This window comes from Hydra vulgaris, chromosome 12 (genome assembly GCF_038396675.1).
Source record: "Hydra vulgaris chromosome 12, alternate assembly HydraT2T_AEP".
Lineage (NCBI taxonomy): Eukaryota > Metazoa > Cnidaria > Hydrozoa > Anthoathecata > Hydridae > Hydra > Hydra vulgaris.
The window spans coordinates 34,072,501-34,086,685 of NC_088931.1; the positions used below are offsets into that span (position 1 = coordinate 34,072,501).

The 14,185-nt window shown below is 30.5% G+C and overlaps 1 protein-coding gene across 4 annotated transcripts in view; it reads right to left on the bottom strand.

The window, feature by feature from the left end:
* LOC100201305 (DNA replication ATP-dependent helicase/nuclease DNA2) overlaps nt 1-14,185 on the bottom strand; it is a 57,778-nt gene that overhangs the window by 16,834 nt on the left and 26,759 nt on the right. For all 4 annotated transcript variants that reach the window (XM_065813015.1, XM_065813016.1, XM_065813018.1 and 1 more), the window contains 3 exons: nt 5,538-5,737; nt 5,169-5,422; nt 1,624-1,845 (listed from right to left, as the gene is read on the bottom strand). In XM_065813015.1, the coding sequence (XP_065669087.1) occupies nt 1,624-1,845; nt 5,169-5,422; nt 5,538-5,737 (676 nt within the window). The remainder of the gene's footprint in view (nt 1-1,623; nt 1,846-5,168; nt 5,423-5,537; nt 5,738-14,185) is intronic.

Consider the following 14,185-nt stretch of genomic DNA (forward strand, 5'->3'; position numbering starts at 1 on the left):
AAATTAAAAACATGAAAAATTATCCAAACCATACAATTAGCTAATTTTTAACTCTTCTACCAATGGTTTTCTTGCTCTTTAACTCTATTTTATACTTTGTTGAATCCCAACTTAAACTTAGGTGGTTGCTTGCTGGATTGCTGAGAGAAACTCAAAAAAACTCAAATTCATATGCAATAATTACATTAAGTTTATAACTGGATTCCATGACACTCAATTATAGTACCTTGGAAAGAAACTCATGTAAAAGTTATTTTCTCTATATACCATGTTGAAATTTTTTTTTATCTCTAGATACGATTTGAAAGAAACATTTTTGTTCTACAATTAACCACTAAACACTTAAATTATTTACATATAATATTTTTTCATCAAGTTCTAAGGTCTTTTTTTCAGGATCAATGCATATACTACATTGTATATGCTCCTACTTCTTACAACCATATAAAAAATAGATAATCCAAGTATAAAAATGTTTCTTTTTTAGGTCTCCCATGTTTTGATTTGTTCCTTTGCATTTTCATAGATTAAAATTTTTTTCTTTACTTTGATTCATGCTGAGAGGATATATTTTTGAATGCCATATTAAGTAGCAACCTGAGACTTTGACAATTCTTCTACAACTTTCTTTAAAGCAATGCTCTTTGAATAACTGAAAATTTTTTTTTTCCAGACAACGCAAATATAACAACATATCAGAACTAGAGCTGGGTGAACCCAGTTGGAAAAAACCCTGTATGCAGTTTGTTTAAAAATTAGCAATAGAAAGTAATAGAATTTCAAGTTAACTGTATTCTTTTATTTGAATATAAAAATTTTTTTGTTTACTATTCTAACCTGTAATAAAAATTTTATATATTATTAAAAATCAAATAAAAAAGACTTTTTTTTTAACAAAAACTATTCTTTGTCTAGTTATTAATAGTTACAATACACAACTGGGTAAATACAAAAAGTCAGTATACAAATAAAAAGCATTATTGATGCACAGGGAAATTTTGTTCTGAAAAAAAAAGTCTTTGCAAATTAAATTATTTTAAAAACATCATGTCTTAAACATTGTATGTTGAGTGAGAATAGAAAATTATTCTATTCATAAAAAGTTTCTTTTCAGTTATGGCTTTTAACTTTATTGCTCCACACTATTTCCAAATCAAGTTCACTTTTTTTTTAATTAATAATTTGTTTAAAACAGTTCTTATAAGCCATATTTTAGTAGTCAGCCATTTAAAGTTTTTTTCAGTTTTTCATCAGAAAAAAAAATCAAAAAAATTAAAAATACCCAAATAATAATTTTCATTGCGGACAACCCGTAAGTAAGTAAGAGATATACGACATTTCCACCAAAGGGTGACCAGGAAAAAAATCTGAGGTTTCACTCTTGAATAGTAATTATGTTTTTGATAATAATTGTAAATTCCTAATGACAAGCATAACAATTAATGTTCAAAAGTAAAGTTTAAAAAACAACATTTATAATTTTTTATTTGCCTTTTTTTGTGTGATTATTTTAATTTTTTATTAATTTAATTGGAACAAAAAGAAACAAGCTTGACAAAACCAAAACTTAAGCTTAAGTAAAAACATTTATGATTGGTTCAAATCAACTAATCAAAAACTTACAATTATTTTGTAAAGCCCATTCCAATAAATTGTGGGTAATTGTACCAAGTAACATTGCTTCATTTTGTTCAGACATTTTAAATTGCTCATTTAGCACAGCATTTCTATCACAAAATATTCCTGTTGAAATGCAAGTTCCAGATATAAGAGTATTTGGATATAATGTAATAAAATGTGAAGATGAATTGTCTAAAACACATTGGAAGCAATTTGGTGAAAGACCTAAATACATAATTATACATAAAAAATTTTGTATATTTTTTAAAAATTACAAATTACAACTTTATTGACAAAATTGTAAATAAACCTAATAACTTTCAAACCAATTAATACAAATATGCAATACATCAGCAAGAAAAAAGAAACAATTAATTAATACAAATATACAATTATTTTAGGTATCGCTGGTTAAAGTATACTGTATACTAACTTTATGGTAAACTTGTATGCGGTAGTGGTGTAGTGGTAGTGTGCTCGCTTCATAAGCGAGAGGTTCCGAGTTCGATCCCCACCACGTCCCTGGTAGTACCGTGCTCAACTTGTTTCTCCGCGCAGCGGCCTTGTTCGTCAAGGTTTGTGTTTCGGAGTTATAGAGTTGAGAGAGGGTTATAACCACAACTAAGTAGCCTCCTCATCTGTAGTGGCCTTCTGGGCCTTGGGGAGGTGAAATAACAGGAAAAAAAAAAAAAAAAAAACTTTACCAAAAAAACAAACTGTATCAAAAGCTTTTGTTATGGCAAGAGCACCTCACCGCTTCCATCTAATGTGCAGTAGAAACCTTCTGCCATTTTTGTTAACAAATTTGAAGCAGAGCAAGAAAATTGAAATCCGTCAATCGTCAATTGTCAGAGAGTAAGATATTGCTATTAATAGTAAATAATTGTTAGAAAATTGAACAACCGTTAGAAAGATTAGATTAATCTCTTGAGTTTGAAAAATAAAAACCGCAGATGCCATTTTCCAGTAAGCATAAAAAAAAATTCAGTTAAGCACTTATATAGTCTAAACAGCTCAGTTAAAAAGTCTAAAGTATATCAAAGAGAGTTCTGGGAAATACTTTTGTAAGAATGTTGTGTGGACTATGTATTGTAGAAAAGGCTCAGTAAGAAAAACTTCAACAAATGTAGCCAAAGTTATATATCTGACAATGGATTAACCTGTTTCTCTGAGATGACAAAAGAGCATGGTAAAGGTATTATATATCTCACAATGGATTAACCTGTTTCTCTGAGATGACAAAAAGAGTGTGGTAAAGGTATTATATATCTGACAATGGATTAACCTGTTTCGATTATGATACCATACCTAGCTTTTACTCAACTAAAAGCTCCATTGTGGGAGACTATTTTAAATTAGAGTAAACTTCTTTAATTATGGCTTAAAAAACTTTAAGTCTCACAGTCCAGTCTTGCCTGGACATATACTTGCGTATCAATTCACATATTCAACTTAAAATCAGACTTACATCTTTTGATCATTCTTTTATGAGTTTTTATTTTTTTACTCAATCCCCTATGTTCTTTATCATTCTCTACCTTCACACGACTTTTTCTAATTTTATTTATGATAAAATTGACCAAGCACATTCCAAAAGAATATTTTTTGTTCCTACGCTAAAAATTGTATATCCTACATAATCTCCTAGATTCAGACAAGCAAAAGAAGCAGTTGACACCTTCTCATTAGTTTTGAGGCTTCCTCCTTTTTGTGCAGCTGCTATTTATAATTGTAATCATTTCTTTTTCACAATTTTTTTGAAAACAAACATCTTTTTATTGTGACAAGAAAAAAAAAGAAGGATGCTATGGCCCAATATTCTCAGAATATTAAATTGTGTATTTTGTCTCTGAAACTAGGTACTAGAAACTTTTGAAAAATCTTTAATAGTGTTGTTTAAAAATCAAAATCTAACACTCCATCTCTGATACAATAGATTCTATCATTAGTTTTGTGTTGTTTCTTGCCTAATGATCTTTATGATAAAGCTTACTTTTAAGGTAGCTTTATTAACTAATGGCACAATTATTCACTTAAGTCTTGACAAAAAAGTTTTCTAATTTTGATTGCTTAGAATAGGCAGTCTAGCTTGAATATGATCTTTAATGTGTGACAGCTTGGGGCTTGCAGTAACTGGTAAACTTTAACACAAACGAAATTCAGTTGTTTACAGCTGAAACAAATACATTCTTTTTACATTTTTTATCCCTGAATGCTCTAAAAACATTTGTTTATGAATATTTTTTTTTTCCTATACACATCAAAAGCTTTGGAACTCTATCCCATTTTCATGTTTTCTCTTTTTTAAGTATTCTGCCAACTAAAAAATTGCTCTTTAAAAATATTCTTTGTTTTCTGGTAGTTCCCAACTTTAACAGGGGTTGCTTGCAGCCTAGTTGGAAGTAAATTATTTAATGAAAAAAAAAAAAATTATAAATTGTAATTATGCTTGTAATTATTATAGTCATTATTGTATCATTATTATTTTAATTATTATAATCTATTATTATTATTATTGAAATTGTAGTGATTATTACACTTATTTTTATTATTACTTATAATTATTGTTATTATTACAATTAAATTCTTCAAAGATCATTTCAAATACATATAATTATAAAACATCAAGCTGACGAAGTTACATAATTACATTATCATTAAACTTATAATAATGACAAAAATATTTCAGCTCCTAATTGTTGAAGCCATTTTTCTGAGTTGGTAGAAGTCATTGTACTGCTAAGAGTAATGTAATAACTAACTTCTGCTTACCTAACCACATCATTATTTATATCTGAATAGGGAGTGTCAAAATATTGATAATTTTAGACATTTTCACAATCAATATTCATTTGCAAATTTTGTAATGTTCAGCTATTTTTGAGTCTGTCTATTTTTCAAAAAAAATTGGGTATTGATGATATTTTATCCCTGTGTTTATTAGACTAACTGTGTTTTATCAGACTAACTGTATTTTATTATACTAACTGTGTTTTATTAGGCTAACTATTTCATATAAATAACTTTTTTTTTTTATTGTTGTTGTTGTTAAAAACTCATGAAGAAACAGGAATTGTACTGCAATGTCTGTCTACCAAAACAAAACTTATTTGCAGGAACTAGCTGTTGTTTTTTTGAACTTCCTACAAAGTCAGTGAACATAAAATGTGAAGATTTACTGAATAAATAAATAAAGCAGTTACAATTACCTGTGATTTAATTTACCTGTAACAATTTTCTTGCCTTGACAATGAACTTTGACGACAACATTAATGGCTTAAAAAATCACTTTTAATATTTTCTTTTTTCTTTTAATTTAACTTTTTGTTTTTAGAGCTCTAACTTATGTCAATTTAACCTAGAACAAGAGAATTAGTAAAAAGCTCAGCAACTTATACTGAAGTTGCTGAGAAACTAGTATTAGAAGACATAAAAAGCAGAAAGAAGCTAAACTCAGCCAGTTCAAAACATTGAACAATGATAATGCATATGAGTAACATCAATGTTACAGCACCATACTATGCAAATGCTTAAAAATTAAAAATTACCTGACACATAAACTAAATCGTTTATTTCAATTTCAGTCTGAATCCAATCTTCTCGAAGATGACAACTACCTCTATAGGATCCTTTTGTTGATTCAACAATAATCAAAATTTCTTTCTTTGAATCAAAGTTATTTGCAGCATAGAATCTTGTAGTAACTTCTTTAACTCTTAATAACATGATTTTATGTTCAGTTAAATTTTCCACTAATTCTGCTTCATCAATTTCAAGCAAGGAATCATCTGAAACTAGCTGGCTAGAGTTGAAGAAAATAATTTAAAAGTTTATTGACATATCTTGGTATTAAATCTGTAAACAAATCATTTTATATCTATTGTAAACACCTGTATTATATACCTATCATTATATACCTGTCATTAGCAACACATTGGGTTTTTAAAATATCACTGCTTGCATGATTTGGTTCAAAAAGATCAAATGAGCTATCATCTAATCCAGGCTTTGAGAAGGTTTTGATAGATGTCAATTTGTTATTCTGTCTAAAATTATCATACCCATAACCAGTCAGAAAATCATCATCATCATCTTGAATCAAATTAGAAAACCCTTCCTATAAGTGTAAACTTTGCTGTACATTTTCAGTTCATACATATAGCCTTTTGAACATTTTTGTTATAAATAAAAATAATATACAGAAATATGAATATATATTTAAATATCTATCTATCTAAATATATATATATACATATATATATATATATATATATATATATATATATATATATATATATATATATATATATATATATATCAGGCCTTGTGATGAAGTGGGAGCGATTGCTCTGGGCACATAAAACACGCTTATAAATGGCCTTCTAAGAGCGACAAACAGCGCTCGCTAGTTTCGCGCTCATCTAAAGAACTTGCAAAGGAGAAAACTATAAGTTGATTTTAAAGAAAAAATTTTTAGTAAAATTTTTTTGCTGAAGTCAAAATATGTTTAAACAGTAGAGTTTGCATATTGTTGAATAAAGAAGTTATACTCATAATAAAGTACCTCACACATAATTTATGCGGTACTTTAATTTTAATTTATGCGGCATAAGTTTAAATTAAAAATGATATATTTTTTTTATTTGAAAGCTAAATTCAGCTTGTTTTTTTTTTAAATTCCAGTTAAACTTTATGATATCTGCTTAATCGTACCCTGGTTAAGTCAAACCAGTCGCCAACTCGTACAGTTTTTAAGGGTCCATTTGACAAAAAAACTTAATTAGAACTTTTACTTTGAATTGCATAAAACTCCATGTAATAAAGTATCAAAACTTGCAACACTTCAGTAAAAATTCCAAATTTAAATGTTAAAAAGTTAAATATCTAGAACAATATTTATAAATATCTAGTTTAATATTTATAATTATCTTATAAATAAATATCTAGCATAAAAAAATTGATTAATCAGGCCTGTAGGAACAAAAATTATATTGGGTGGGGAGGGGGGGAGAGAGGGTTGGAGTGCTGGATTAAGGGGCCCGGAAATAGTCATTTTTTCAGTCAATTTTTTCAAAATTATTTATTTATAATATTATTGTAGGGGGGGGGGGGGGGGGAGGGGGAGGGAAGGGGGATGAAATGTCCCTGCTACCCCCAGGTTGCTACAGGCCTGGTAACACTGTGTCATAAATTGATCTTAGGTTGTACTTTATCCAACTTAAAAAAAAAAATGCCATCAAATAAATATTTATTAGAAAATTAAAAATTAAATATTTTAAAAATTCAAGGGAGCATTTTTAGACTGGGGGGGTCCAAAACTCTATTGAAAATATTAATAATAGGAGGGCTGAGGGGTCTTGGCCGCCAACTTGCCAAATTTTCATTATAAAATATAAATCTACCATAAAATATGCAAATATATTTAAATTTTTTGTTTACAACCCCCTCCCTCCGCCTTCACCAGAAAAAAATATGCGTTGCGATCATTGCAAGGTACCAAAATGGGATGTTGTTGGACTCTTATTTATACCAAATGATAACTTGATACCTTAAAGCCTAAAATACAAAGAAGGGGGTCTTACTTTTTATCAACTTTACTAATAGGGAGTATAAATATGAACTAGTTATGGGTTTTACCAAATGTCGCATTAAACCTTGTTTAAATAACTTTTGGCATGAAATGCTTCAAAAATTTAAAGATTGGTTTAATAAATTTTCAAATTCTTAAAAAATTGTATTATAATACTCATGACATTGTTATAATCTTAGCAAATAAAAAATGAATATAAATAGTTATTGTTGTGTTTGCTGGGAAAAAAAAAACTAAAAAGAGTCTTATTGCAGTCCAAGAAAAACTATTGAAAAACTGGTGCAGACGTATGTATACTCTGGATACACGAGAGAAATTGCAACATATCCTTCTTCTATATGTGGAAATTGCAAAACTAACTTATACATGCTTGCAAAAAAAAAACAACCACCAACCAGAGGGACACAGAAGATAGAAAAGGTTAGGTTTAAGTTAATTGCATCTGTTAAAATACAATTTTAAAATATCTGCTAAATTATAAAGATGTCAATTCTGTCATAAAAAGATCAAATGTCAATTCTGTCATAAAAAGATCAAATGTCAATTCTGAATAATTATTATTTAGATTGATTGGATTTCAAAGAAGCGCAAGTCTGACATTATTACAATTGAAATTGACGACAGTTCTTCTACCTCTTTAGAAAACACATTAAAGATCTAAATGTCTGTCAATAATAGGTAATATAAACAGATTTTAAAATTTTACATGCTATTGGTATAGTCAAATTATCATCAACAATATTTATTTAGGTCGTGGCTTAGAGCACAAATGCTGCAAATCAACTGCTGTAAAAAACCTTACATTGTTGGTATTGGAACAAGGTATGCACAGTGCAGAGCAGGTGGCTTCTTCAATAATAAAGGAAAAAATGAACAAAGGACAAATAAATTTAGGTGATCTTATTTAGCCACCTGCGGAAAACCGCAGATAATAGGAGTTGGTCGTCCTGAGAACAAAGGAGACAGAAATCAAATCCAGCAAATCTCTTATGAAACAATCAAGCAACTTCAAATAAATCTTGATCTTTCAATCAGAGGAACTAGAAAACTGATTTCTACTCTTAACAAGGCCACAGGAAAGAGAGTTGTCCAGTCAGAAGTGACAAAGTTACTGTCAGATCTTGAATTAACTGTAAAAAATTATTACAGTGCTCAGTCCATGCAATTCGAAGTTGGGGATAAAAAGGTTGATAGGAACCTGGTTTTTGTAAAAGATTCTTCAGATTTTGTTATGAACATTATAAGTGAGAGAGCATTGAATCATTATAATACCATTGTAAGAGTTTCAATTGATGGAGGTGGAGGTTCATTAAAATATATGTTAACATCTTTGATGCAGATGAACTTAAAGTTAAAAGTAATAATATAAAAAACAGAAGTAAACGTCGGGGATCAGACAAATATATAGGTTCTGGTTGGTGCAACGTATACAGTTTATTGCTATTGCTGAAGATGTTCCTGAAACATATCAGAATATAAAACAAATTTTAGATATTATCCAGCTAGACAACCTGGGTTTTCATATTGCATGGGATTTAAAGTTGGCTAACATGATTATGGGTTTATCTGTTCATGGTGACATCCATGCATGTTTATATTGTGAAAGTGAGAAGTCTATAAATGCAGGAACTCTAAGAACATTTGGAAGCCTTGATGTTCATCTTTCAGAGTTTCAAGCAGCAGTAGAAAAAAAAGAAACAGCACAGCTGTATAAAAATGTTATACGAAATTCATCTTGATGTAGATCGAGAAGTTAAAGTGATAAACAAAATTCCTCCATCATCGTTACATATATTTATGGGTTTTATTAATGTTCTCAGCAACGTAGTTTTTACTATCAGGCCAAACTTTAATCAGTGGCTGTCTGGAAAATACATTTTCAGACATGGCTACCATGAACTGTAACAAGATATTGAATAATCTTGAAGATCTAGAGGTGGCATTCCTAAATGATTATCGACAGCTAATACCTATTATTACATGTTTCAAAGACTTAAAGTGTGTCATGGATGACTGCTTCTGTGATTTCCTTAGTCCCAATGTCAAGCATTCTATTGCTAGATTGAAAGACTCATATAATTACCTAATAGAGTTTTCAAAAGACTATAATTATACCTTAACCATAACATGGAAGGTCCACATCATGTTAGCCCATATTGTTCCTTTTTGTATAGAAAATCAATGTGGTCTAGCCAGATTTGCAGAACAAACTGGAGAAGCTATTCACTCCAAGTTTAAACCAACTTGGGCAAGATACAAAAGTAATGTAAGTCACAAAGAACATAGAGAGAACTTGCATAATGCAGTTTCAGAATTCTCATCAAGACGAAGTTAGTATCTTGAAGACAATATCAATTAACTTTATAAATATATAATTAAATAAAGATCTGTATCTATAATTAAATAAAGATCTGTAAAAGGATTTGGCTTTATAGAATTTTCTATAAAATTTGTTTTATGCCTGCTTCTGTTCTCTAAAATCAATGTTTAAAAAAAAAATTATAAGATAAAATGTTAAATAAAGATAAAAGAAAAGATAAATTTAAAAATATTTAAAAATAAAGTATATTTTGGTGCATAAAGTCATCATTTATTATCATTATTATTCGAAAGAGTCTTATGATGTTCCATAAAACACGAGTTTTGGTACATTGCAAGGATTGCAGTGCATGCCTTTTTATAGGAAAGATGGAAAGGAGGGGGATGTAAACAAAAATTTTAAATTTATTTCTATATTTTATGCTAGATTTATAGTTTATATAAAAAATTTGGCAAGTGGAGGGTCGAGGTCCCTCGGCCCTCTTATTATCAATATTTTCAATAGGGATTTAAACCCCCTGTCTAAAAAGGCACCCCTTTTTTTTAAAATTTTAAAAATATTTAATTTTTAATTTCCTAATAAACATCTATATGATGGCATATTTTTTTTTTAAGTTGGATAAAGTACACGAGGGTCGATTTATGACACAGTGTTAATGACTATTATATTTAAAATTTAAAAACATCATAACGTCAACAGCTGAAAAATATCAAAGTATTAACAGTGCCATGTTGCGCATGGATGGTGTCCCTGTTTGTACTTTGGTGTGCATTGCAGAGGCCACATTTGGAGCCCTTTGTTACGGCTAAGGGTTTATTAGTAGTAATGAGGCAATTGCTTGGGCTATTAAACAGTGTTCTGAGTACTATCTATGCTTTGAGTCAAGTTCTTCAATCTAATTTAAAAATGAATAAAGTCACAAAAACTATAAAACACAAAAAACCATCATCATCACCAAGTTCTCTAAACCTATCATTCACTAATATTCGTGGTCTTTGAAGTAACTTTTCTTCTGTTGAGTCTTATCTCTTGCAAAGTTCACCAGACCTACTTGCTCTTTGTGAGACTAATTTAAGTTCAGCTGTCTCATCTTGTGATCTTAGTGTTAATGGTTATCTTCCTTTCATTCGTAAAGACTCCAATAGTCACATGTTTGGCCAGGGCATTTACATTCATAAGAATTCACCCATTTGTCATAAAACTAGATTTGAATCCACAGACTAATCTTTCATGTGCTTTCGTTTAGCACCACTTCACACTATTGCCTTTCTCTTTGTTCTATATCGCTCTCCTTCATCTCAAGATTGCACTCTTTTTGATGTTATTTCTGATCATATTGACCAAGCCCTCTCCTTAATCTATCAGCTAATATAGTTGTTGTTGGTGACTTTAATGCTCACCACTCTGAATGGCTTGGCTTTAGTGGCAGTAATTCGGCAGGCATTAAAGCCCACAACTTTTGCCTTTCTCAATCCCTAACTCAAATAGTCAACTTTCCAACTTACTTACCTGACAACACGAATCATTTACCTTCTCTACTCGACTTATGTCTTGTTTCTGATCCTAGTCAGTGCTCAGTTTCTCCACATTCACCCTTTGGTGCTTCTGATCACAGTTTGATCTCTTTAAAACTAATATCTCATTTTTCTTCATCACCTGAATCCCCCTATTATCGAACCTCTTACAACTACAGTAAAGCTGACTGGGATTCTTTCTGTGATTTTCTTCGTGATGGCCCTTGGGTAGAAATCTTTTGTCTTCCTGTTGACAAATGTGCTTCATAATGTGCATACATAACATAAATGTGCTACATAACTTCGTGGATTTAGGCTGGCATTGAATCTTTTGTTCCCTCTCGACGATTCCAGGTCAAGCCTCACTCTCCTCCATGGTTTTCCTCACACTGTGCGGCTGCGATCGCCAATCGAAACCGTTACTTCCATATTTATCAGCAAAACAATTCTCCACAAAACAGATGTCTGTTTATTACTGCTAGAAACAATTGTAGAAAAGTTTTGTCTAACTCCAAAACCTGCTATTCTCAGGTCATGAAATCTTGTATCTCATCTCAAAAATTAGGCTCTCGTGACTTCTGGAGGATCTTTAGTAATATCAATAATAAGGGCAAACCTTTAATTCCACCTCTCTTGTATGGTTCAGACTTTGTCACCTCACCTAAAGACAAAGCTGAATTGTTTACTAAAAAATTTTCATCAATATCATTTCTTGATTCCACTAGTTGCGTTCTACCTAATATAGCAGTCAAACAGGTTAATCCATTGCTTGACATTCATATCACTCCAGCTTCTGTATCTAAAGTGATTTCCTGCCTAGACTCTTCTACAGCTTGTGGCCCGGACAACATACCTGTTATTGTCTTGCAGAAGTGTTGTCCGGAGCTATCGTCTATACTCTTAAAACTATTCAACAAGTGCTTATCGGAATCTTGTTTTCCAGCCTGCTGGAAAGCGGCATCTGTCATCCCGATCTTCAAATATTCTGGAGAGCGATCTGATTCATCTAACTACCGTCCCATTAGTCTTCTTCCTATCATAAGCAAGGTTTTTTTTAGCAAGGAATCTTTAATTAACAAACACCTAATTTCTCATCTTGAATTTAATAACTTACTTTCTGACCATCAATATGGATTTCGATCTTCTCATTCTACAGCTGATTTGCTAACAGTAATAACTGATAGGTTTTATTGTGCATAAGATAAAGGTGGAGAGGTTAAGGCTATTGCTCTTGACATTTCTAAAGCTTTTGATAAAGTTTGGCATGCTGGTCTTCTCCATAAGCTTTCTTCTTGTGGTGCATCCGGCAACATCTTTAAGATTATTGAATCCTTCCTTTCCAATCGTAGTATAAAAGTTGTCCTCGATGGACAGCACTCTTCTTCTTATTCTATAACTTCAGGGGTTCCTTAAGGTTCTATCCTTGGCCCTATACTCTTTTTAATTTACATTAACGATCTTCCAGATATTCTCACATCTAAGGTCGCATTGTTTGCTGATGATACTACCATTTATTCTTGTCGTGATAAGAAACCAACACCTTCTGATTGCTTGGAGGGGCATTTGAGCTTGAAAAGGATCTCACTTCTGCTACAGCATGGGGCTCACAGTGGCTGGTGAACTTTAATTCAGATAAAACTCAATTTTTTTCATCCAATCATTATCGCAATAATTTAGATCTTCCTATAGGGTAGGGTGGGGTAACATGGATTGTTGGGGTAATATGGATATATTCAATAAGTATCCATGGAGTAAGTTATATACATAATTCTATAACTTAATTCAATAAGTATCCATGGAGTAAGTTATATACATAATTCTATACATAATTCTAAAACTTGAAAATTACCGACAGTTTCTACACATAATTGGCTTCTTTTTTTTGCGTTAACAATGTTTATATTTGATTTACATAAAGAGTTAATATATAAAACACGTTGTTTTGAAAAAAATATAAAAAACATTATGTTTTAAAACTTTTGTCTGCAGACTTCAGTAATATTACTTATGGAAGTTTATTGATGTATATTCATTAGTTGGACCATGATGTAACAATATGTAAAATTTAATTTATAAGTTCTCTCACCCATATTGATAAATAAACAAAAATCTAAAATGGGGTTAAATGGATATACAAGTAAAATAATAGTGGGGTAAAATGGATATATATAAAATCCTACTTACGTTATAGTATTTTATTACAAAAACACAAGCTACACGAAATTTAAATATACATTTATGCTCACTTTTGCTTTTTAATATAATATTATACATTTTTCAGTGACATATAATAGTTTTATATAATGCTTCTGAACTATTTACATTAAGATCATAGTTCAAATTTGTTTTCCCTGAATGGCTTGGGTAAAATTTAAACTCCCATCTAAATGTTTTATATTTTATTTTCATATTCCTCTTTACTTTATAATTAAATTATAGACTTAATATAACTAAAGTTTGTTTTAAAACATTTTAGATAAAATAATAAAACTGAAATAAATTATTACGCCTCGTGAATACCAACGCAAGACTATTGGTACATATGATCACAGCAAATTAATGACTGCCATACAGCTTGTTAAGGAAGGAGAGTCAGTATACAGTGTATCAAAGTCTTCTGGAATTCCTTATGGGACATTATACAGACGATCCCATGATCAAATCCAAAGGAATGACAAAAGAATCGGAAGCGGTCGTGGGTTTGTTTTGAATAATACTAAAGAAAATCTTCTAGTAGAAGCCTTGATGTACTTAGCTGATAAGGGTTTTCCACAAGATAGAGAAGATATCAAACTGATGGTTAAATCCTATATAACATTTATTGGCAAAAAAAACTCTATTCAAAGATGACAAGCCAGGGAAAGACTGGTGCATGATGGAATGTAGTCCTTGGAAAAAGAAAACCTGAACTTTTGACAAAAGCAAGAGCTAATGATCTTTCTCTAAAAACATTGACAGATTTTTTTGAGTTATATGAGAAGACATTAAACAATAATAATTTATTTGATAGACCACATTGCATATTTAATTTAGATGAAACAGGTTTACGTACAGATCCTACAGCAGGAAAAATCTTTGTTCGTAAAACATCAAAAACAGCCTATTACATTGCTCCATCATGTGGTAAATCAATGTATACTT